This window comes from Emydura macquarii, unplaced genomic scaffold, assembly GCF_026122565.2.
Source record: "Emydura macquarii macquarii isolate MOO-44397 ecotype Brisbane River unplaced genomic scaffold, CSIRO-AGI_Emac_v2 contig_374, whole genome shotgun sequence".
Classification (NCBI taxonomy): domain Eukaryota; kingdom Metazoa; phylum Chordata; order Testudines; family Chelidae; genus Emydura; species Emydura macquarii.
Window position 1 is genome coordinate 11,300,962 of NW_027130511.1, and position 22,451 is coordinate 11,323,412.

Consider the following 22,451-nt stretch of genomic DNA (forward strand, 5'->3'; position numbering starts at 1 on the left):
AGCTAAAAAAAGTGAACAAGAATTAAAGGATGAAGAAATGGAGTTGTTTACAAAATACTACATGGAATGGAAAGGAGGAAGAAAAAGCATTAATACATCCTACATGAATATACCACGATTTTATTACAGGGTAAGTGGTATATCCAAGGCTGCTTAAACCTAAGAATATACCACTCAAAGTAGAAAACCTTTACCTGTTTAATTCTGGCATTTTATTAGCAAAAGCTTCATTGGGTCAGACTTTGAGAGAGCTGTGTTGTGAGTGTTTTTCCCCTCTAACTGTGGAGTTCATGAATCTCATACAGCTGCTGAGGAGGATCTGATTAAGCTATGAAATAGTTTGCTAATACTGTAGCCAATTGGTTAATTGGCTTGGCCACTGAACAACACAAAATATCTATTTTCTCACTTTTCAAAACTTGAGAGCCCACTTCCCATCTTTTCCAACCTTTACATGCAGTCCTAGGATGCCAGTATCGTGAAGTCCCTACTCTGTTTCCTGAGTATTTGCAGAAGGTGGCACACAATTAGTTTGACCGTAGTTATACATTTGTCATGACTGCCTGTTGTGTGATTTTTTTTTGTCTCCACTTCCCAACCCTTTTTGGATGAATGAGTAAGAGCTCTCTCTCTCTATGACAATGTCACATCAAGCTCTATGATCTGGAAACCACCTTTTTCTATTTTGTTTTCTACATTCCTGTCTCTCATTAGCCACCCATGAATAAAATACTCTTTTAGCCAAAAGGATGGGTCACTGGTCTCGCAGACTATGGGTAGAGTTGTTGCTTAGATTATCCAACAGAAGGAGTTGGTCAAGCACTTCACCTCTGTAATAAGAAACAAGTAGTTAGTCCTGAGCTATGTTTTTTGACAGTAGCCCTTCATATTGTAGCATAAAATGCCCATGTCAGCCTTTCATTTGTGTTAGTTTTCTTGAAGTTCTTCATTATTTGGGAAAAAAATCAGACTCTTCAATGCAAAGTAGTAATTAATATTGTTTCCTTCCAACGGTAATAAACTTGAAAGCGGGGGAAGGGAAGAGAGGTACCAGAAAACGAAACAAGAATTATTAACCCTGCAATAAAAATAGAATTCTCTGTCCTAGATTAGTGATTAATAAAAATATTTAGTCTACTTTTTCACATATGTATTCATAATGTGAAATAGTATCTTAATTACAACATGCTGGGGATTGAAAATCTACTGAAATATAGATTGCACTGACATCCCATACATCCTCAAGTTCTAGTAACATCCATGGTACTCATCTGAGTGTACTGTGTGGCATATTATGTTTGGCAAAAGTACTTAATGAAGCAGTAATATGAAACTTAAATATTGAAAATGCTTTTAAATTCACAGGAACTGTATTAAGGACTTTATATTATATGAACCAGGATTTGTTCAGTGTCAGATGTTTGGCAATGGTTGTACCATGCAAACGGATATGAAAAGGTGTTTTTGTGCATCAACTAAAGTTGGGCTATAAACCAAGAAGTAATAGGAGACAGTGACTTGAGGCATTTTGCAGTTTTGTCTTTCATGAGATCAGAAACTAAGGTCTTGCAGTGGTTTTGGCTCCATAGTGAACCTAATTCCAGTTCATATTACAGTGTTTATAATATCACTATGGAAATATTTAGGCCATATATAATACGCAGTAAAAACATACTCCTTCCTTCCCTCCATCCATCCTATTTTGTTTGTTGTTTTTGTTAGTTTGCATATTGTTACAGATTAGAATTAGATTGCAAACTCTTTGTAAGGCAGAGACCTGTATTCTGATGTGCTTGTACAACATGTAGCAAAAGATCCTGATTGAGGCTTGAGTACTGCAAAACAAATAATAACATTGTAATATTTTTAGCTGCCAGCTGAGGATGAAGTCTTACTGCAGAAATTAAGAGAAGAATCTAGAGCAGTCTTTCTGCAGAGAAAAAGTAGAGAGCTGTTAGATAATGAAGAGCTGCAGGTAAGAAGGCATTACGAATGTATCCTTTCTTAATCTAGCCATCAGAGGAGTGAAGCTCTGGAATAGCCTTCCAAGGGGAGCAGTGAGGGCAAAAAACAACTGGCTTCAAGACTGAGCTTGATAAGTTTATGGAGGGGATGATCTGATGGACTACTTACAATGGCATGTACCCATTCTATGACAGCTAGGAGCAAATATCTCCAACGGCCAGTGCTGGGACATTGAGTTACTACAGAGAATTCTTCCCACTTGTCTGGCTGCTAGGTCTTGCCCACATGCTCAGGGTCTAATTGATTGTCATATTTGGGGTCAAGAAGGAATTTTCCCCTAGGTCAAATTGGCAAAGACCCTGGGGTTTTTTACCTTCCTCTGCAGCATGAGGCAAGGTTCACTTGTAGGCTTAAACTAGTGTAACTTGAAGTCTTTAAACCATGATTTGCGGACTTTAGTAACTCAGCCGGAGTGGGTGGGTGAGGTTCTCTGGCCTACAATGTGCATCATGATCATCTAAAGCCTATGAATCTGTTGTAGGGTTTGTCTTCACTGCAGAGTTAACTCGAGTTCTTGCCTCAAGTGTTGCCTCTTCTCTGGCTCCTGCCACCCACAAAATCATCTCACCTGAGTGTGGTGGTGCTTTACACCCGAGCTAGTTGGCCCATTTGGGCTATAAAATAAAGCTCAAGTGCTGCTAATCTGCCCGTTTTGTACTGTGAATGCAAGTTAAACCACTCAAGTTCATATAGTCCTCCAATGCCTTCCCACAATTCCTCCTGCATACACAGGACAGACAAGATCTCCCACAATTCACTGAGAAAGAATTAACGAACAGCTTAACTTACTGGCTATAAAGAACCATAGGCAATGGCCCCCCGACTCTTAACAATACACGCAGATTAATAAAGTACCAGTATGAATGCTGTTGAGTGGACACATTCAAGTATAGTTTTGCAATGTGGCTGCTTGTACCTGAGCTAGGCCAACCTGGGTGTTCAGAGCTGAGTGCCAATTACCCAAGTTAACTCTGCGGTGAAGACATACTCTTTGATGTGAGCACGTTTGAGTACATTAACATTTGTTATGTGATATTTCCCTAACCAAATCTAAATCCCTTTTAAGAATTTATGGTTTCTACTGGACAAACATCAGACCCCACCTGTTATTGGGGAAGAAGCAATGATCAATTATGAGAGCTTCTTGAAAGTTGGTGAGAAAGCTGGACCTAAGTGCAAGTAAGGTTCCTTCATCTAGTGTATGCTTAGTAAAGCTAAATAGCTGTTTAAGGTTATAATACTATATACTACTATATTTAAAGTTATAATAGGAAGTTTAATTGAGGGTGAACAAATGGAGGTACATAAGAAAGTTATTAACGTCAGATATGATAGGATCCTTTTGATTGAGATGCCCCCAGTAGATCCTGTTTCATTTTAATTAAGAGGAAGTTCTTATGAACAGAAACACCATTCTAATAGTAAGGCTACTGTTCAGAGCTCATGTGGTTGGGAAGAGGCACTATCTACAGTAGCAGAAATTTTAATCCTGGTGCCTCCCCGCCAGTGTCAGAGGCCTTTCTTGTACATGCAGCATAGCAGCCCAGTTTGTTTGTTTGGTTTGGGAGGAGCAAACTAATAGTCAAGAACAGGCAGTAGTCAGGCCGTTTATGTAGTTTCTCCATACATCATCATAGTAAATGAGACTTGGAAGCTGCTAAAAAGGCAAATAGATTGAACCAGAATTGAAATACACAAAAGACCATTAAATCATCAGAAGGCATCTCCATTAAGTAGCAATCAATGCTGTTCAATATTGAACTTAAATCTGAGCTGTTCTAATTAAGTGGCGCCATTATTTACTTTCTATAAATACACACAAAGGATTTGATATTATAAAGTGGGAAACTACTCTTGAAACCAATGAAGAAAATTGGACAGGGAGTGACTGCAGTATCAGGACATTACATTTTATATTTTGTTTTTGTTGTAGAAAACCAGACAGCCCTGTATATGAAATTCTGGTTCATTTTCTCATCTCTTATGTCTGTTGTATGTCACTGCACATATCTCTTAAAATCTCTTACTTTCCTTGCACAATTCATTCATGTTACAAATTTTCTGAGGCACATGGATAGTATGGCTGAGGTTAATATCTGGCCCAGTGTCTCCTATTTTTTTATTCACTTCCAGAAAAATAACATATCCTATCCTGTCATGAAATAATATTCAGAAGAATGGTGGTAGTTTTGTATATTGTAGTTGGATCAACCAGTCAACTCGGTGTAATCATATTAGGTTTGCACAGTCTGAGTCCTGGTTCACAATAAAAAGTTAGATCGACCCAGCTGCATCAGTCAGAGTGAGTGACGTAGGTAAGCCGACCTAACCCCTGATGTAGACAGTACTAGGTCAATGGAAGAATTCTTCCATCAACCTAAGTACTGCCTCCCAGGGAGGTGGATTATCTATACCAAGAGGATAACCTATCAGTATACGTAGTGTCTACACTGAAGCTGTAGCATTTTAAGTGTAGTTAAGCCCTTACTGTTGTCATTGTTGTTTCATAGGCAGTTCTTTACAGCAAAAGTCTTTGCTAAATTACTCCACAATGATCCCTATGGAAGGATATCTATCATGCAGTTCTTCAATTATGTGATGAGAAAAGGTGGGCTGATATTTATTCTGTGATACTTAAGAATATTTTCAAGAGTATTTTAAGTTGTATTTTATTCCTAGTGTATGGTCCTGCACCTGTCGAAATCCAACAGGACACTTACGGTTCTCTTCAACAGGAACAACATCTGGCCCGTAGATTACAAATCCTGTTTTCCTGTTCCACCTATTTTTCCTAGGTATTGTTTTATAGGAAAAAAGATTCAAACTCTTGAAATATCAATGGCAGATTTCTTATGACTTTGAAATAAAGCTTTTGAAAATCATCTGCCTTCCTGTCCACTCACCCATTGACTTCCTGCTAAGACTGCTCCAAGTTACTGTTGTAGATTTGACACCACACAAGGAAAAGTAGTGAATGGGTTTGGATAGCTATTTAAGATGTTTTATGCTCTTCTTTAAGTAACTGAGTTCATCAACAAGTTTTTTTGTTTTTTGTTATAAGCAGGTTGTCTGGGTTGCACTCTCTTGTGAATAGATCAGTGCACTCTTCTCAGAGCTGTTGTGTCCGGCTATCTTCTTCAGGGAATGTTTGGATTAATCCGAAAACATCTGATAAACAAAAATGAACCCTTCACACCTCTGCACTCCTCCTATGCTGCAGAAGGTTGTGCAGAGCCTCTTCCCCCTGCATTAGCCCCTAAAGTGGAGTCTGGAGCGCCCTTCCACTTTGCCTTATTGCTTCTAGCTGGTAGATGTGCTCCTCACAGCCCATCAGTTACAACGTCCTTCCTTCCCATATCCCCCCAGCTCTACTGGGAGCATGGAGGAGCCAGGAAGAGGGCAGAGCTGGTATCTAAATAGTAGTGAGGTATTCCCAGGAAACCTTCTTGTTGAATCTTGCCTACTTCACTAACACCACTTCCTCAAAAACCAAGAGAAATTCCCTGCCCAGAAACTGAGTTTATACAGGGATAAGATTGATTGCAGAGGCTTGTATCCTTCCAGAACGTCAAATACAGCTATACTTACACCACTCTGCAAAACAGGTAACACAGAATTAAGGCACACACCAGCTCCACCCTGCAATTGTAACTCTGCCCACTCTGAGTGATACCCCAACTTACCCCTGACAGGTGACACAGCACTCTATCCTTCCAGATGATACAGACTACTGTGGAGACAAAGCACATGGGTACTGTAGGAGAAATTGTCAAACCATGTCCTCACTAAGGCAAAAGTTGGGTTTAAGTTGGGCTTAGTGAGCACCAGTTGCCCAGGCCTGGCCTATACTCAAATGATAGCATCCCATGATCCTTGTCCTAAAGATTCATGATGGAATATGTCCTACACTTATCCCTGTCCTATCATGTGCTATCAGGTATACTATCATACTACTACAAATCCCCTCTCTTCCCCCCCAGCAAAGGTGACCTGGAGTGCTCCACTCTTTGTACAGCCCACGTAACTCAGCACAAAAACAAGGGCTCCACATGGGTATAGATGCAATAGCCCACACCACAATATGTGGAGAGGTGCAACTTGCTACAAGTAAGCCCTGCGCCAGTCTCTAAAGGGGACGTTTATACTGCATCTGGAAGGTATAATTTCTAGCTTGGGTACGCTTATGCACCCTAGCTCTGCTCTAGCAAGTTAAGAGTAGCAGTGTGGCCTCAGTAGCCAGCTAGCCTTGAAGTAAATACCCAGGACCTTGGATGGGATTGTACTCAGGTAGCTAGCTCAAGCCACCGCCTGTGCTGCCACGGCTACACTGCTAATTTTAGGCACTGGCTCGAGCAGAACGCATGCATGTCTACTCAAGATGGGAGTTACAACCCAGCTACTGTGTAGATGTACCCTAACAGTAAAGGGCCATTGGAGTACATGAAGGTAAATGGGAGAATACAATTCTGTGGGACATAATACACCACATAAAATGGTGCATTTACTTACTTCTTCCTCATATCTGCATGTGGGGCAGCTTTGGCTGAAACATACTTACAGTATATCCCCGTGACTCCTGCGGGTAGAGTAAAGGTTTTGGGACAGGGTGGTATGTGTCTTAAATCTGTAATTCCTGATTTTCAGAGGATTAAGTATAGATACATTTGACGTTCCGAAAGAGTACAATGTACTTGCCTGTCAGCTTTAACTGTGTGGTAACTATTTATGCTTTACCCAGAAAAAGGGTTCTGTATCATGATTCTAAATCCTTTTTTACAGTATGGCTTCACCAGACAAGAATAGGCCTCAGTTTATATGATGTGGCAGGACAGGGTTACCTCAGGGAATCAGTAAGTACTGCACATTCAGTAAGTTTAATATACTTTATCTGGGGTAACTTAAATCAACAGAGGGAATAAGGTGACTTGTACTTGGATGTTTCTCTATTAGAGTAAGATCCCAATAATTCAGATATCTTAGGTGACACCAAATTTGTTTGGATAAACAGGAGCCTATATAGAGTAATAGAGATTCAGTGGCAAGGGAATTGCTAATTTGGGTAACATACTGGTAATTCCTTAAAGAGGTTTGGATACTAAGATTTCAGATAATTGATATTAATTGTATTTATTGATAAAGAAATGATGTAAAAGACTGGTGCTAAAGGTGCTATTCAGATTTTTTTATCTTTACACTTGTAGCATTCTTAAAAAATAAAATCTGTGATCGAATATTAAGCAAAAACAACATCCAGACCCCACAATTGTGCACTGGCATTTGGCAAAGATTTGGTTTACCACAGATTCACATGTATATTTAAAATACAAGCCTGTATGGCTTCTTCCTCCTCTGTTTTACTAATGGAACAATGCCAGTCACAATGTCAGGTGCATTTTACATGATGCTTATCTAAAAGAAACCACCTCAGTTGTACAGAAATGTTTGTTTCATTATATGAGGGAGCACTGCCTCAGCACCCTCTATGCTTTCTGATGCTCCTAGTATCTTTTAATTTTTATACCAAAAAAGCTGCTGCTGTAACATGCTCTTCTTTCCCTGTCACTTTTACTCTGAATAGAGGTTTTAATTAGTCTCTAATTATTCAAAATATCATCTAATTTACTAGGTGCAGTAAATTTCTGAAATTTATAGAGGGAGAGACCATCACAGATCAAACTCAGGTTTAAAAAATGGAAGAAAGAGAGGTTTTAGGTAATTAAATAACTCAAGCATTACAGTGAATATTGCTGCAGTATAATATTTTCAACAAATAAAAGTTGTAAAGCAAAAGAATAATTTAAACAATTTAAATTGAACAGTGGCAATGTTTATAATCTCAATGCATGTTTTCTGTCCTTTTTTTAATTTTGCAGGATTTAGAAAATTATATTTTGGAACTTATCCCTACTTTGCCACAATTGGATGGTTTAGAAAAATCATTTTACTCATTCTATGTCTGCACTGCAGTTAGAAAGTTCTTCTTCTTTTTAGACCCTCTCAGAACAGGTAAACTTATGGTTTCAAACTCTCAAACATATGTGGAAATGTTTTTACTTTTAAAATATGAATATTGAAGTTGTTTCTATCTTCATAATATTGTACCAATATTTTCACAGGCCCCAGTCCTGCAATCTGATCCCAATGGGCCAAGCTCCACTGAAGACTGGGGTTCTGCATGGTTTAATGGTGTGTCTGTGCAGTCAGATTGCAGGATCAGAAACTGCAGTTTCTCAGTGTTGTACTCCAGAGTACTTGCTTAGAAATTAAAAATAATGTGTTGGTTCATATTGCTGCAAAAGTAAATGAACTAGGATTAGCTTTATATTAATTCCTACTAGCAATTAAGTGCAGTAAAACTACTTCAGTTCTGCTGGTTTTCTGCTAAGTAATTATCATAAAATGCAAGCCAGAGATCTTTCTGTCAGTCTGATATACTTCTTGTTGGTTGGATTCTTGAGTATTTCTGGCCTAGTCTACACTAGAAAAGATTTGTGATATAGCTATACCAGCAAACTCTCCTAGTGTAGACAGAGCTTATACCAGTTCCCTGAATGAAATAAGCTGTTTTGGCCAAACCGCTGTTTTGCCACTAAAATTATACCTACATTAGGGCTTTTGCCAATATAAAAATGTTGTATTAAAGAAAAAAATCACACTCAACCAACATTACTATCCTGTTAAAAGTTTTTGGGATAGCCCTGGCCTGTGACAATAACAAATGCACCAAACACAAGTTGTTTTATATTTCACTTGTGGCTCTGTAATAAACACTCGTACTTTCTATCCTAACTGTCTGATTTTAAAATTGTGTAATTCCATAATGATTCCTTTTTGAACTGAGACACAGTTTGCAAATGTCAGGCTTTGTTTTACGCTGTCATTGTAACAGCTCATTTGTATTTTTTTTTTAAATAATTTGTATTTGATCCTTAAATTTAAACTTTTAATTTGTGTCTTTGTGATATGCTTTTTTGTTGATTCTCTTTTTGAGGGGTTAGGAAGCATAATTAATAATAGAAAGTTCGCATTGTTTTTACTAGTAATTTCTTAAGACCCAATCCTGCTAGCCTTATTCATTCAAATTGTACCACTGAAGTAAATGGAACCATACAAGAGAGTAAGGCCAGGCTGATGGGTAACTAGGTGATTGTGTTATAGATTTTTTTTCTCTTTTCCTGCAGGAAAGATAAAGATACAGGATATTTTAGCTTGCAGCTTTCTAGATGACTTATTGGAGGTAAAAATCTCTTGACATGTTTTGTTATTTCACTTTGCACTTCCTAAATTGTAACTATGTGCTTCCTTTTCACTTAGTTAAGGGATGAAGAACTTTCTAAAGAAAGTCAAGAAACAAACTGGTTTTCTGCTCCATCTGCATTGAGAGTTTATGGTATGTTCCTATATACATACTAATTTGTATGCACTAGCTTGCATTATTTAGTCAGAGACTGAGTATTACCTTTTCTCTGTGGCCCCATACCTATGTAAAACCCCACTGCTTAGATAATCTTCTTTTCTTGCTGTTCCAGCTGCCTCCACTCTTCACTATATCCCTCTCACCTTCTGCATCATGTTAATGCTTTTGGTCCTCAAGTTCACGGTCCCTTACATCTCTCCTCATGCTCCTTAGATTCTTCCCTACCTTCTGTCCTAACTGCTCTCTATGTCTCTTCCCACTCTCATCTTTGCATCTCTTCTTTACATCTGAAACAGCCTTTGTGTGCCAGTCGCCTTCCATTCCTTCTTTAAAACCATTTTTGCCACTAAACTTTCTTACATTGTTGCTCTTCATTTCTGTACTGAGGCTTGTTCTATTCAGTGTACCATCTTTGTGTGACATAAACTGTTAGTGCTTTGGGACTGGGACCTAGTCTCTCTACATTCTGAGTATGCTTATGGTGCTCTATAGATATTATTATAGATCTAGAACATTCCAGTTTAACAACTTTACTCATACATTTAATCCAAAAGAATGTGAAATAGGTAGAGTCCTGCAAATCCGCGGATATCCACAGACCATTTTTGTGGATTGTGGATCAGATGTGGATACAAATTTTGTATGCATGCAGGGCTCTAAAAATATGTTAACTGCATTTGACACTCCTGTGTGTTGTCACATTAAAATTTAGTTCTTCTATGACATAGGGGATTTTTTTATATTTTCAGTCTATTTTTTCTTCCTAGGCCAGTATTTAAATCTTGACAAAGATCACAATGGTATGCTCAGCAAAGAGGAACTATCCCGCTATGGAACAGGGACTCTGACCAACATATTTTTAGATCGTGTCTTCCAGGAGTGTCTGACTTACGATGGAGAAATGGTAATCATGTATTTGTAGCTTGCCCTCTGATTTACAAGTTGTTCTGTACTAAAATTATGATAGATATATTTGCATAAGCATTATCTTTAAAACAAAGAACAGAATGAAGTAATATAACAATTTTATTTAGTACCTGCTTTTGCAAATAGAACAGAGCAGAAGCTTAGAAAATGTAATTATCCGATTATTACCAAAAAGCATAATGTGTTATTCCAGTATATTTTGGAGCGAGGATATGATGTACCAATGTTTAAGAACCGAAATACTGTAACAAACAAAGATAATCCAATATAAATGTTCCTCTCCAATAGTTGAAGGCAGTAATGTTAACTAAATGTGGAGAAGCAGGGATGTTTTAGGAATGATTTTGGCTCTTTCTCTTTAAACAAAGAATGAAATCCAAATGGCAAGTAACTGAACAATGTTCATTTGACAGCTGACCCACAAGCAAGTTAAATAACAAAACCTCATTGTGAAGTTAATGTGAGGTGGAAGACAGTGGTGGTTTTGCTATGCGTCTCCTATAGCTATGAGAGTGAACAGTGAAGAGCCTGTAAACCAAAACTAAGGACTTAGGATGGACAAAGACAATCAGTGAAAACATATATGTATATTGTTTATCTTGAAACACTTCATTTTATCACTTTTCTGGGTGTTTATGTTGAGACAGTTTATAAAATACAAACATAGTTAATTGTGAATTCACCCTAATGGTCTGTGTTCAAGGGCTCCAATTTTAAGTTAAAATGGATAGGGTTGTGATGAATGCTTAGAAATCCAGTGTACACGTAACCTATGTAGGTAGCTATAGTTAATTGCTGTATTGTGAAAAAAACCAAGGCAGCAGCACTAACAGAAAAAAGAGAAAGTATGGTCCAAATTCTACTATCTTTAATGTCTCAGACCAGGGTCTGTTTCTCCTATAAGTCTTGTAGCATTAGTTATCCTGCTTTGAGAGTCCTGTGTTTTAGGTCAGTTGGTCATGTGACCCACTCTCAGCCAATGGCTAGTCTATCAATATTTTAGTGCTATAAATAGAGCCCTGCAAATCCACGGATGCGGGTGCAGATATCTGCAGACCCATTTTTGCAGATTCTAGATCGGATGTGGATACTAATTTTATCTGCTTAGGGCTTCACAGTTGGAATGTCACAGCATGGTGCAATAACTGCTGCTGCTGCCGTAGGTGCAGAGAGTACCACTGCAAATTCTAGACTGCAGCACTGTTAGACTGAAATGCAATTTCCTGAATTCTTCTGTTTGTGTTCAGCTCCCATGCTGAGTGCTGCTGCAATGAATGTTCTGTTGCTTGCTGGGCTCAGTACAGCAGCCCTGACTAAGTGATCCGCAGCCCCGGCTTCCCTGCCCAGCTCAGGCTGAGTAATAGCTGCTCGGATCGTGGCTAGCAGGGGCTCTGAACAGCGTCAGGAGCTCCTGGCTAGTCCTGCCCCCAGCTGTTCCTTGGTCTCCATGAGCCCCAGCCCATCTAAGCCATGTGTTCAGCTGTAGTGGCCAGTCCCCATACTGCGCCAATCAGCTTCTGATAGGCAACTGCCCCCCCGCTCCTCCTTCCCCGGCTGCCAACCACCCCTTCAGCTGAATGGCAACTGCCCCCCCTCTGCCTCCACTGAACAGCTGAGTGATCCGCAGTCCCGGCTTCCTGGGGCCAGCCCCAGGCAGAGTAACAGTAGATTGGGGCCAGTGGGGTCTCTGAACAGCATCAGGAGCTGCCAGCTATTCCCCCCCACCTCCCAGCTGTTCCTTTATCTCTGTGAGCCCCAGCCCATCAAAATCGTGTGTGCAGCCACAGTGGCCCGTCCCCACACCGCGCTGCCACCCAGCAGCGGCTGGGTTGAGTCAGCCCCCAGGAGCTGGAGCAGCTCCAGCAATCATCATAATCACTGTCAGCAGGATAGTGTATCATGCTGCACCCCACCCAGTTATGCTAATAAATACAGGTGAAAGTTCACTTCCCACATTGTCAGTTCGTCAGCATGAACTGAAGTCATCACTGCGTCACACCTGCAGCACTTCCTTGCCAGTTGCCAACAAAAAGGTTTCCACTCTGTATTTAAAAAGCAAATGAACTGCTCAATGGAGAAGGAAATTGAAAAGAAATTAAGTGCAGGTGAATACAGTTGGAAGGGAGATGAGAAAGGCAAATTACCAATTTGGAATACATTCAGATTTCTTATTGATGAAAAGGGAGATAATGTGCTTGGATATGTTGCATGTGTCAAATGCAAAAAAGTACAAACTTTTAGTAGCCATAAAAGTGGTACTTCAGACTTACTTAAACATAAATATAGACAAGAATTAGGATCCAGTTTGCTGAAGATATTTACTAAGAAATGTGTCAATATCACACGAGACATGAAGACAACTGTGACTCAGGAATTATTGAAGTTTGTAACAATAGACATAAGACCTTTCGAGGTAGTCAGCGGTGAAGGATTCCTTGCATTTTCTCAATGTTTGATTAACATGGGTGCCAAACATGATGAAATGGATGCACATGCACTAATACCACATTCCACAACATTAGCCCAGCATGCTGCACTTGTGGCAGAAAAAAAAAGAAAACAAATCTCCACAGAGCTGAAAACCATTCTTGGCACAGTAGGTGGAGAGGTTACTCTTGATCTGTGGACAGATGATTACAGAAAGGTTGCCTATTTGGGACTAACTGTTCATTATATAGAGCCACAACAGTTTGGAATGGTGGAGCAGGAGCTTTGTGTGACTCAGTTTGACAGCGGGAAACCAAAAACTGCAGAGAACATTCATTCGGCTGTTATTCAGGCACTCAGAAGATTTGATATACACAGCATTATCAATCAGATGGTTTTCATTACAGACTGGGGAGAAAACGTGGTGGCAGCTCTCAAGTCCTATGTGCGAATAAGTTGTTCAGTGCACATTATAAATACTGTACTTGAGCACACTACCAAACCTGGAAACCAGAAAGAGGAAGCAGTAACCAAACTCATCCAGGCATGCCGAAATCTCATTAGTTACTTCAAAAGATCTGGACTTCAAAGCAGACTGCAAAAATCTCTGAAAGGAGATGTAGAAACACGGTGGAACAGCAAACTACTCATGTTTAAGACAATCAAGGAGCAGTGGGACAGAACATATGAAATTTTGACAGAAAAGGGGGATGCTCAGCTCATTGATAGCACTGACCACAAGACCTTGTGCACTTTAATAGAGTTCCTGCAGCCCTTCAAGGAAGCATCAGATGTGCTAGAGCAGTCATCACAGCCCACTCTCCACTTGGTGCCCATTTGCTACGAAAGGCTGAAACAGCATCTTCATCCTTCTACCACTGATGTAGATAGTTTAAGTCAACACAAATCCAAAGCCTTGCAACGTCTCATCGAAAAGTTTGAAATCAAGCCTATGCACAGAGTAGTGGTTTTCCTGCACCCACAAATGAAGGGGATGAAAGTTTTCACTGAAGAGGAGAGACAGGAAGTTTATCAAGAGACAGGAAACTTGTCTCATTGCAGGACAAAAATATTCCTCCAATGAATCTTATGCTTCTTTCCTCAGATACACAGATACGATTACCATCTCCAAAGGAGACAAAATGGTCACATACAGAGTTTGAGGATTCGGATGGGGATTGTGAAAGTGATGATGATGAAGTGTCAAAGTATATCAGACTGAAGCTGACAAAGAAAAAAGACGTGCAACTGCTTGAGTGGTGGAGACAACAGAAGCAAAACTTCCCCTTCTCAGTCAAGTTGCACAGTTTGTGCATTCCATCCCTGCATCCAGTGCACCCTCCAAGAGAGCCTTCTCAGTCTCTGGCCACACAATTAATGAGACTCGTACTTCACTGAAGCCAGAAACTGAAATATTACTGTGTAAAAACATTAAATCATCTACAAAGACAATCAGCTGTCCCAGGGAAGACATCTAAGGCCATGTCCTGCAATTCAGGGCAGGTAATAGCCCTGCAGTGATTGAAAAGGTGTCAGCTGTACCTAGGGTACAAACACTGGCTGGGCATCCAGTGAGCACATTGTGATGTGCTGTTATATAAGAGACATAGTTGTAAAAGTCAACAAGGAATTTATTAGGAGCTAAATCAGTTTATATAGATGGAGTCAAACAGCAACAAAAAATGGAAATCCATGTATATTTTTTACCTTCATGCCTTAGTTGCTATGGATTAACATAATGCTTGCTTGTTTGATGAAATGGAAGTGCTTTGACTCTGGGCACTGCATGGCCACACAAAGAACAGCTTTTCAAAATACTAGTAGTGTGGTATGAAAGTCATTTTATATAGCAAATCTGGTTATACTGAAGTAAAAGTTGCAAGTTGTCTCAGTGCTTTTCTGTGGATGTCCACTAATTTTATAGTGAAGCTTCACTCCCGTTGCAGTAGGTTTACTATACTGTTAGTGGTTATATATATTACAGTTCTGATCCCCATGGAATCCAGTGATCCCCAGACAGATACAAAGTGCTGCATTTCAAAGGGGATAAGGATAATCACCTTCTTCACCCACCTGTGTGGCTGAGCAGGGGAGAAGTTACCCTCTCTTGCTGTGGGGTAATGGATGAGGAGTAATGACCTGGATGTGTCTTGCTGCAGCTGCTCCGTGTAGGAAGTGAGGAGGAGCTAGTGAGCACTTGCGGAACACTACAGTGAAGTTTCCAGCCGTAACATGCACAGTTGCTAGTACACACAGAATCCATTTGAGTCATCTCCTGATTGATCCCAGGATCAGACAAATGAAGAGATGGCAATAAAAAGCCACTTTTGCCCACTCTGCCTAGGGTCACCTGCTGTGACCCTCTTAACCAGCCCAGATTCAGCCAACTTTCACAACACACAGAATCATAGAACCAGAGCTGTTCAGAGGCCAGCTGATCAGCGGGGGCCAGCCCATCTCTCTGCCCCGCCACCGATCAGCTTATCTCTGAACAGCTCATGTGGGGTGTCATAGAATCATAGAATATTAGAGTTGGAAGGGACCTCAGGAGGTCATCTAGTCCAACCCCCTGCTCAGAGCAGGACTAACCTCAACTAAATCATCCCAGCCAGGGCTTTGTCAAGCCACAGCTTAAAAACCTCTAAAGATGGAGATTCCACCACCTCCCTAGGTAACCCATTCCAGTGCTTACCACCCTCCTAGTGAAAAACTTTTTCCTAATATCCAACCTTAACTTCCCCCACTGCAACTTGAGACCATTGCTCCTTGTTCTGTCATCCACTACCATTGAGAACAGCCTATCTCCATTCTCCCTGGACCCCCCTTTCAGGTAGTTAAAGACTGCTATCAAATCCCCCCTCATTCTTCTCTTTTGCAGACTAAACAAGCCTAATTCCCTCAGCCTCTCCTCATAAGGCTTGTGCTCTAGCCCCCTAATCATTTTTGTTGCCCCCCCCGCTGGACTCTCTCCAACTTCTCCACATCCTTTTTGTAGTGGGGGGCCCAAAATTGGACACAATACTCCAAATGCAGCCTCACCAATGCCAAATAGAGGGGAATAATCACTTCTCTCGATGTGCTGGCAATGCTCCTACTAATGCAGCCCAATATGCTATTAGCCTTCTTGGCAACCAGGGCACACTGCTGACTCATATCCAGCTTCTTATCCACTGTAACCCCCAGGTCCTTTTCTGCAGAACTGCTGCCTAGCTCGTCGGTCCGCAGTCTGTAGCAGTGCATGGGATTCTTCCGTCCTAAGTGGAGGACTCTGCTCTTGTCCTTATTGAACCTCATCAGATTTCTTTTGGCCCAATCCTCCAATTTGTCTAGGTCACTCTGTATCCTATCCCTATCTTCCAGGGTATCTACCACTCGCCCTAGCTTAGTGTCATCTGCAAACTTGCTGAAGATGCAATCTACTCCATCCTCCAGATCATTAATGAAGATACTGAACAAAAGCGGCCCCAAGACTGACCCCTGGGGCACTCCGCTTGTGACCAGCTGCCAGCTAGACATGGAGTCATTGATCACTACCTGTTGAGCCCGATGATCTAGCCAGCTCTCTATCCATTTTATAGTCCATTCATCCAACCTATACTTCTTTAACTCGCTGATAAGAATACTATCGAAGACTGTATCAAAAACTTTGCTAAAGTCATGGTATGTGATGTCCACCGCTTTCCCCACATCCACAGAGCCAGTCACCTCTTCAGGTTGATCAGGCATGACTTGCCCTTGGTGAATTCATGTTGACTGTTCCTGATCACCTTCCTCTCTTAAAATGGATTCCTAGAAGACCTGCTCCATGATTTTTCCAGGGATTGAGGTGAGGCTGACCGGTCTGTAGTTCCCTGGATCCTCTTTCTTCTCTTTCTTGAAGATGGGCACTATATTTGCCTTTTTCCAATCATCGGGGACCTCCCCGGATTGCAACGAGCTTTAAGAGATAATAACCAATAGCTCTGAAATCACATCAGCCAACTCCCTCAGCACCCTCGGATGCATTGCATCTGGCCCCATAGACTTGTGTACGTCCAATCTTTTAAATAGTCCTTAACCTGTTCCTTCAGCACTAAGGGATGTTCACCTCCTCCCCATTCTGTGCCACCCAGTGCAGTAGTTTGGGAGCTGACCTTGTCTGTGAAGACAGAGGCAAAAAAGGCATTGAGTACCTCAGCTTTCTCCACATCCTCTGTCACTAGGTTGCCTCCCCCATTCTCTAAGGGACCCACACTTTCCCTATTTTTCCTCTTGTTGGTAACATACCTTTAGAAACCCTTCTTATTCCCTTTTATGTCCCTTGCTAGCTGCAACTCCAATTGCGCTTTGACCTTCCTGATTTCATTCCTGCATGCTTGAGCAGTATTTTTATAATCCTCCCTAGTCATCTGACCAAGCTTCCACTTCTTGTAAGCTTCTTTTTTGTGTTTAAGCTCACCAAAGACTTCTTTGTTAAGCCAAGCTGGGCGTACCATATTTGCTATTCTTTCTGCACATTGGAATGGTTTGTTCCTGCGCCCTCAATAACGTTTCTTTAAAATACAGCCAGCTCTCTTGGATTCCTTTCCCCCTCATATTAGCCTCCTAGGAGATCCTGCCCATCAGCTCCCTGAGGGAGTCAAAGTCTGTTTTTCTGACATCTACGGTCCATATCCTGCTGTTCTCCTTTCTTCCTTTTGTCAGGATCCTGAACTCTACCATCTCATGGTCACTGCTGCCTAGGTTGCCACCCACTTCTACTTCCCCTGCCAAATCTTCCCTTTTTGTGAGCAGCTGGTCAAGAGGAGCATGGCCCCTAGTTGGTTGCTCCAGGACTTGCACAAGGAAGTTGTCCGCAACACTCTCCAAAAACTTCCTGGATTGTCTGTGCTCTGCTGTATTGCTCTTCCAGCAGATGTCAGGGTGATTGAAGTCCTCCATGAGAACCAGGTCCTGTGAACTGGAAACTTTCCCTAGTTGACTGAAGAAAGTCTCATCTACCTCATCCTCCTGGTCTGGTGGTCTATAACAGACACCCACCACCACATCACCCTTATTGTTCTTGCTTCTAAGCTTAACCCAGAGACTCTCAACTGGCTTATCTCCAGTTTCATACTGGAGCTCTGAGCAATCATAGTGCTCTCTTACATATAGTGCCACTCCTTCCCCCTTTCGCCCCTGCCTGTCCTTCCTGAACAGTTTATACCCATCCATGACAGTGCTCCAGTTGTGTGAGTTACCCCACCAAGTCTCAGTTATTCCAATCATATCATAGTTTCTTGACTGTGCCAGGACTTCCAATTCCTCCTGCTTGTTTCCCAGGCTTCTTGTATTGTGTATAAGCACTTGAGATAACTGGCCAATTGCCCTACTTTCTCAGTGCAATTCAGGAGGGCTCCCCTGTTGCACCTCCTCCTTCTGCTTCCTCTTGATGTCCCACTTACCTCCGGGCTTAGGTCCCCGTCCTCCATCGAACCTAGTTTAAAGCCCTCCTCACTAGGTTAGCCAGCCTGTCTGCGAAGATACTCTTCCCTCTCTACGTTAGATGAATCCCGTCTCTTCCTAGTAATCTTTCCTGGAACATCCCATGATCAAAGAATCCAAAGCCTTCTCTCCGACACCACCTACGTAACCACGCATTTACTTCCGCAATGCGACGGTCCCTACCTGGGCCTCTTCCTTCAACAGGGAGGATGGACAAGAACACCACTTGCGCCTCAAACTCCTTTATCCTTCTTCCCAGAGCCATATAGTCCGCAGTGATCCGTTTAAGGTCGTTCTTGGCAGTGTCAGTGGTGCCCATGTGGAGAAGTAGGAAGGGGTAGCAGTCTGAGGGCTTGATAAGTCTTGACAGTCTCTCGTCACATCTTGAATCCTAGCTCCAGGCAAGCAACACACTTCTCTAGTTTCCCAGTCCGGAAGTATTCTGGGAGCTTGCTGCCCGACAGCTGATCATGGAAGCTGGGAGGGGCTGGCCACCCATCACTATTTGATAGCCAGCCCCCATCTCCAGCCACCGACAATTAGCTGTTCAAAGTGGTCAGCCCCCAAGCCGCCCCCATGATTGAGCTATTCAGAAGCCAGCTGATTGGCGGCCAGCACCCCCACCCCTGTTGCTGTCGCCACTGATCAGCTGATCTCTGAACAGCTCGGGGGGTGGCCTGGGGACTGCCACCCAACAGCTGATCCAGGGGCAGGGGTGCTGGCCGCCATCAGCTGTTCAGGGGGTGTGGCAGCTATTTGGGGGTCCAGGAAGCAGTAAGGGTCATTTGTTAGGGGGGCAGCTGCTGCCCTCTAGCAGTCTAGGAGCTGACACAGGCAGCTTCCCCAGAAGTCATGGAGGTCGCAGACCAGGACCATATCACTGTTGTATAAGATTTATGTTTAAAATAAAAACGACAACGGTGTGCACATTTATTATGCCACAGCTTTCTTATAGTATAGTACACAGGCAGGCACACAGACAAATGTTCCTCCTCAGAGGCACCATGTGAGGATGAGCTGCTGCGGGGGCGGGAGCAGTGCAGATGTGGATAAATATAAAACATGGCTTGCAGATCACGGGTCGGATGCATGCTGACACTGACGGATGCGGATCCACATTTGTATCTCCGTGCAGTGCGTTTGATATAAACTCTTAACTAGAAGTGGAGGAAATTTTTGGAAACTACCTTGTATCATATGGTCCCCATTTCGGCCAACTGACTATGATTGGCAATCTAAGGATGTAATGAACAGGTATTGTTTAAATGTATATAGGCTGTTTCATTTGGATTTGTGGACAGATTCCTTAGTTTTCATATAAAATGTCAGTGAAAATGTATGGGTATGCTGCATCAGTAAATTATACAAACAAACTTCTTCATTCACTTCAATGGCAGCACCATTTTCTGTTTCATGTTGTCGTCTTCCAAAGAAAACTAACTGCTCCCCTACAGTGAAATAGCCGCCAATTACAATGTTCCTGCTTGCAAAATCAATTTAAAAAGATGACTGAAATAATCATGATTGTATTTGCTTTTAGGACTATAAGACCTACCTGGACTTTGTGCTTGCATTAGAAAACAGAAAGGAACCTGCAGCTCTACAGTATATTTTCAAACTGCTTGATATAGAGAACAAAGGATACTTGAATGTTTTTTCCCTTAATTATTTCTTTAGGGTAAGTCTCTATATGTGTGTATGTGTGTTGTTATAGTCTGTGTGCTTCTACTTACAGGTCTGCAGGGAATAACTTTAAATTACCTATGCCCACTATGAGGTTTTTGTCAACTTTAAAAAAGATGTAAAATGTTAAAACCCCACACTCTAAAACTTGGAAATAATTCAAAAGGCATTTTCAACATCTTACCTGCATTAAAAACTAAACTGCTTTGATTTAATTTAAATCAATAGAAAATAATTTCATTTTTCCAACTGTAGAAATTGCCCTATAATGAAGACTTACTAACAAGTTTAAAAAAACGAAAAAGACAACTAACAGTATGGGATGGTCTTAATTTCTGAATATACAATTTTTCAGTGCCTCAGGGGATCCAAAATTCATAATAAGTAATAGAAAATGCAGTGGTGGTTCTGTGTAGTCACTTAAGGGATTTTATATTCCGTGTGCAGATTGCACATTAAAAACTCATTGCACTTTCTTAAGCTCTGTGAATCCTAAATATTTTTCTCAATATTTAATTGTGAGGAAGCTTCCCACAGTTAAGCTACCATTTAAAAGAAATCATTAAAAATTACTCTGATTCCAAATGGACCTTTCTGTAGCTTTATCTCCCTTTGGCTTGCAACTCTCCCTTCAAACTTTCTGTATGATTGAATCTCCTCGAAAATGTATGCAGTAACTATATTTACAGAAAATAGACTAAGTAGGAAAAGTTATAAATTATTTTTGGTATGGATAGTTTGGGGCTCAATCCTGGCTCTGATTGATCTTAAATGGAATTACTGGCCTGATCCTGTTCTTGTGTCAGATAACTAAAAATGTTTATCATTCTAACTTTATTTGCACATGGCATTTTGTACCAGATTCCAGAATCAACTGCATTTCATTGTATTCAACTCTGCACTGTCCAAATCAAGAACAAGTACATATTCATTCAGCTCATTAAGCATTCAGACATAGCTCATAAAGTCTTATTTATAGTCTTATGCCCTCTTTACTGTTGTTCAGTAATAATCCTTGTGTCTATTAAACAAAAACCCATTACTGGTAGTGACTTCAATTATATCATTCTGGAAAAGCAGGATCTTTCAACAGACATCTTCTAAGCAAACACTGGAAGTTTCAAAGCTTTTCCAGTAAGTGCTGTGCTGGTACAGAATCCTGCCTGAGATGCATTCTATACAGAGCGTGAAATGGATTCACTTTAGTATTAGCTTGTTGCTAGTGGTTCAGATGATGCCAGGGTATTGTAATAAAAGTGACAGTTTTGTCACAGTTGACAGAATAACACTCGTAGTTTTGTACTTCTTAAATTACCTAATGCATGAATGCCAATTTCACAAGGTAAATCTGCATGAATTGGCATTCTTTGCTAGTTTGTATATCTTTTTTTCCTGTCTTCACTGTCTGATCCAGTGCCTATTGAAATCAGTGGAAAGACTCCACTTGACTTCAGTGGACATTTGATGAGGCCCTTAAGTTGGACTGCTTCAATCTATTGGCACCATCTGATCCTTTTAGTGAGAAATCTCTGTTGCTAAATACTATTGGGTAGATTGTCACCATATTGCATGGATTCGTTTAGTTAACTCACTAAATTTGTTAGTACGTTGTGCAAAGATGTTGACCTTCCCTTCTCTTGTGGATTAGTTTAGCTACTGCTATGCATTTTAACCAACCAGAATCCAAATTCCATTTTTCAAAGTAGCTTACTGTACAAAATAGATACAGATTTCTGTCACAAGCATTGATTGGCCCATCATCTGATTAGTTTTTTTCCATTCTGCACAATTTATATAGCTCCACTCATATGTGGGAATAGAGTTATGTAGTGAATGAAACATGTTCTGTGCCTCAATTCAAATTTCTTATGGCAAGGAATCAGTCTTTATTCACTGAGTTTCTAAATTAAATATGTATAGTGCTATCTCTGATTTTTGTCTAATAAAAATTCTAGAGAATAAAAAGCTGCATTTTGCTTCCAATTGGCTGTGTTAGAATGTAGTTCCATGTAATATTAAGTAGTTTGTTCAGATTGTTCATTTCTTTAATCTGCAAGGGTTTCATTGTTAATACAGAACCTGTTGAATTTTTTGCTGTGGAAGCTAAACATTTGAATCAGTATAATAGTTTACGTAACACCCTTTGTCCCAAAACACTTTACAAACTATATATTCTGCATCCAGTACCACTGTAATTGTCACCTCCCTAATGGAGGCAATTGGGGTACAGCTAGTATTCAGAAATTCTACATAAATACAATATATTTTTATTAGATTGGTCATCTACACTCTCTCCATACAGGTGACTCCCTGCTTTTGCAGTAATGTCAGTAATGCATTTTTTAGTTGCCCTTCAATTGGCAGTGTCAAACTTTAAATTAGATCTCTTATTCACAGCAGTAAATCTATATTCATCTGATGTTTATCAAAGTGGGCTACAGTCAAAAATATTAAGGCCTGGTCTTCATTAGAAAATAGTCACTCAGGAAAAATCCACTTCTGAGTGGTG

The 22,451-nt window shown here is 40.8% G+C and overlaps 1 protein-coding gene across 2 annotated transcripts in view; it reads left to right on the forward strand.

The window, feature by feature from the left end:
- The window catches only part of PPP2R3C (protein phosphatase 2 regulatory subunit B''gamma), a 28,085-nt gene that overhangs the window by 2,301 nt on the left and 3,333 nt on the right, over positions 1-22,451 (forward strand). Inside the window, exons 2-11 of one of the 2 annotated variants that reach the window (XM_067534086.1) lie at positions 3-130; positions 1,871-1,975; positions 3,092-3,204; positions 4,536-4,633; positions 6,805-6,875; positions 7,899-8,031; positions 9,207-9,262; positions 9,340-9,415; positions 10,192-10,346; positions 19,800-19,937. In XM_067534086.1, the coding sequence (XP_067390187.1) occupies positions 3-130; positions 1,871-1,975; positions 3,092-3,204; positions 4,536-4,633; positions 6,805-6,875; positions 7,899-8,031; positions 9,207-9,262; positions 9,340-9,415; positions 10,192-10,346; positions 19,800-19,937 (1,073 nt within the window). The remainder of the gene's footprint in view (positions 1-2; positions 131-1,870; positions 1,976-3,091; positions 3,205-4,535; positions 4,634-6,804; positions 6,876-7,898; positions 8,032-9,206; positions 9,263-9,339; positions 9,416-10,191; positions 10,347-19,799; positions 19,938-22,451) is intronic. The other variant, XM_067534095.1, reaches the window with a different exon arrangement.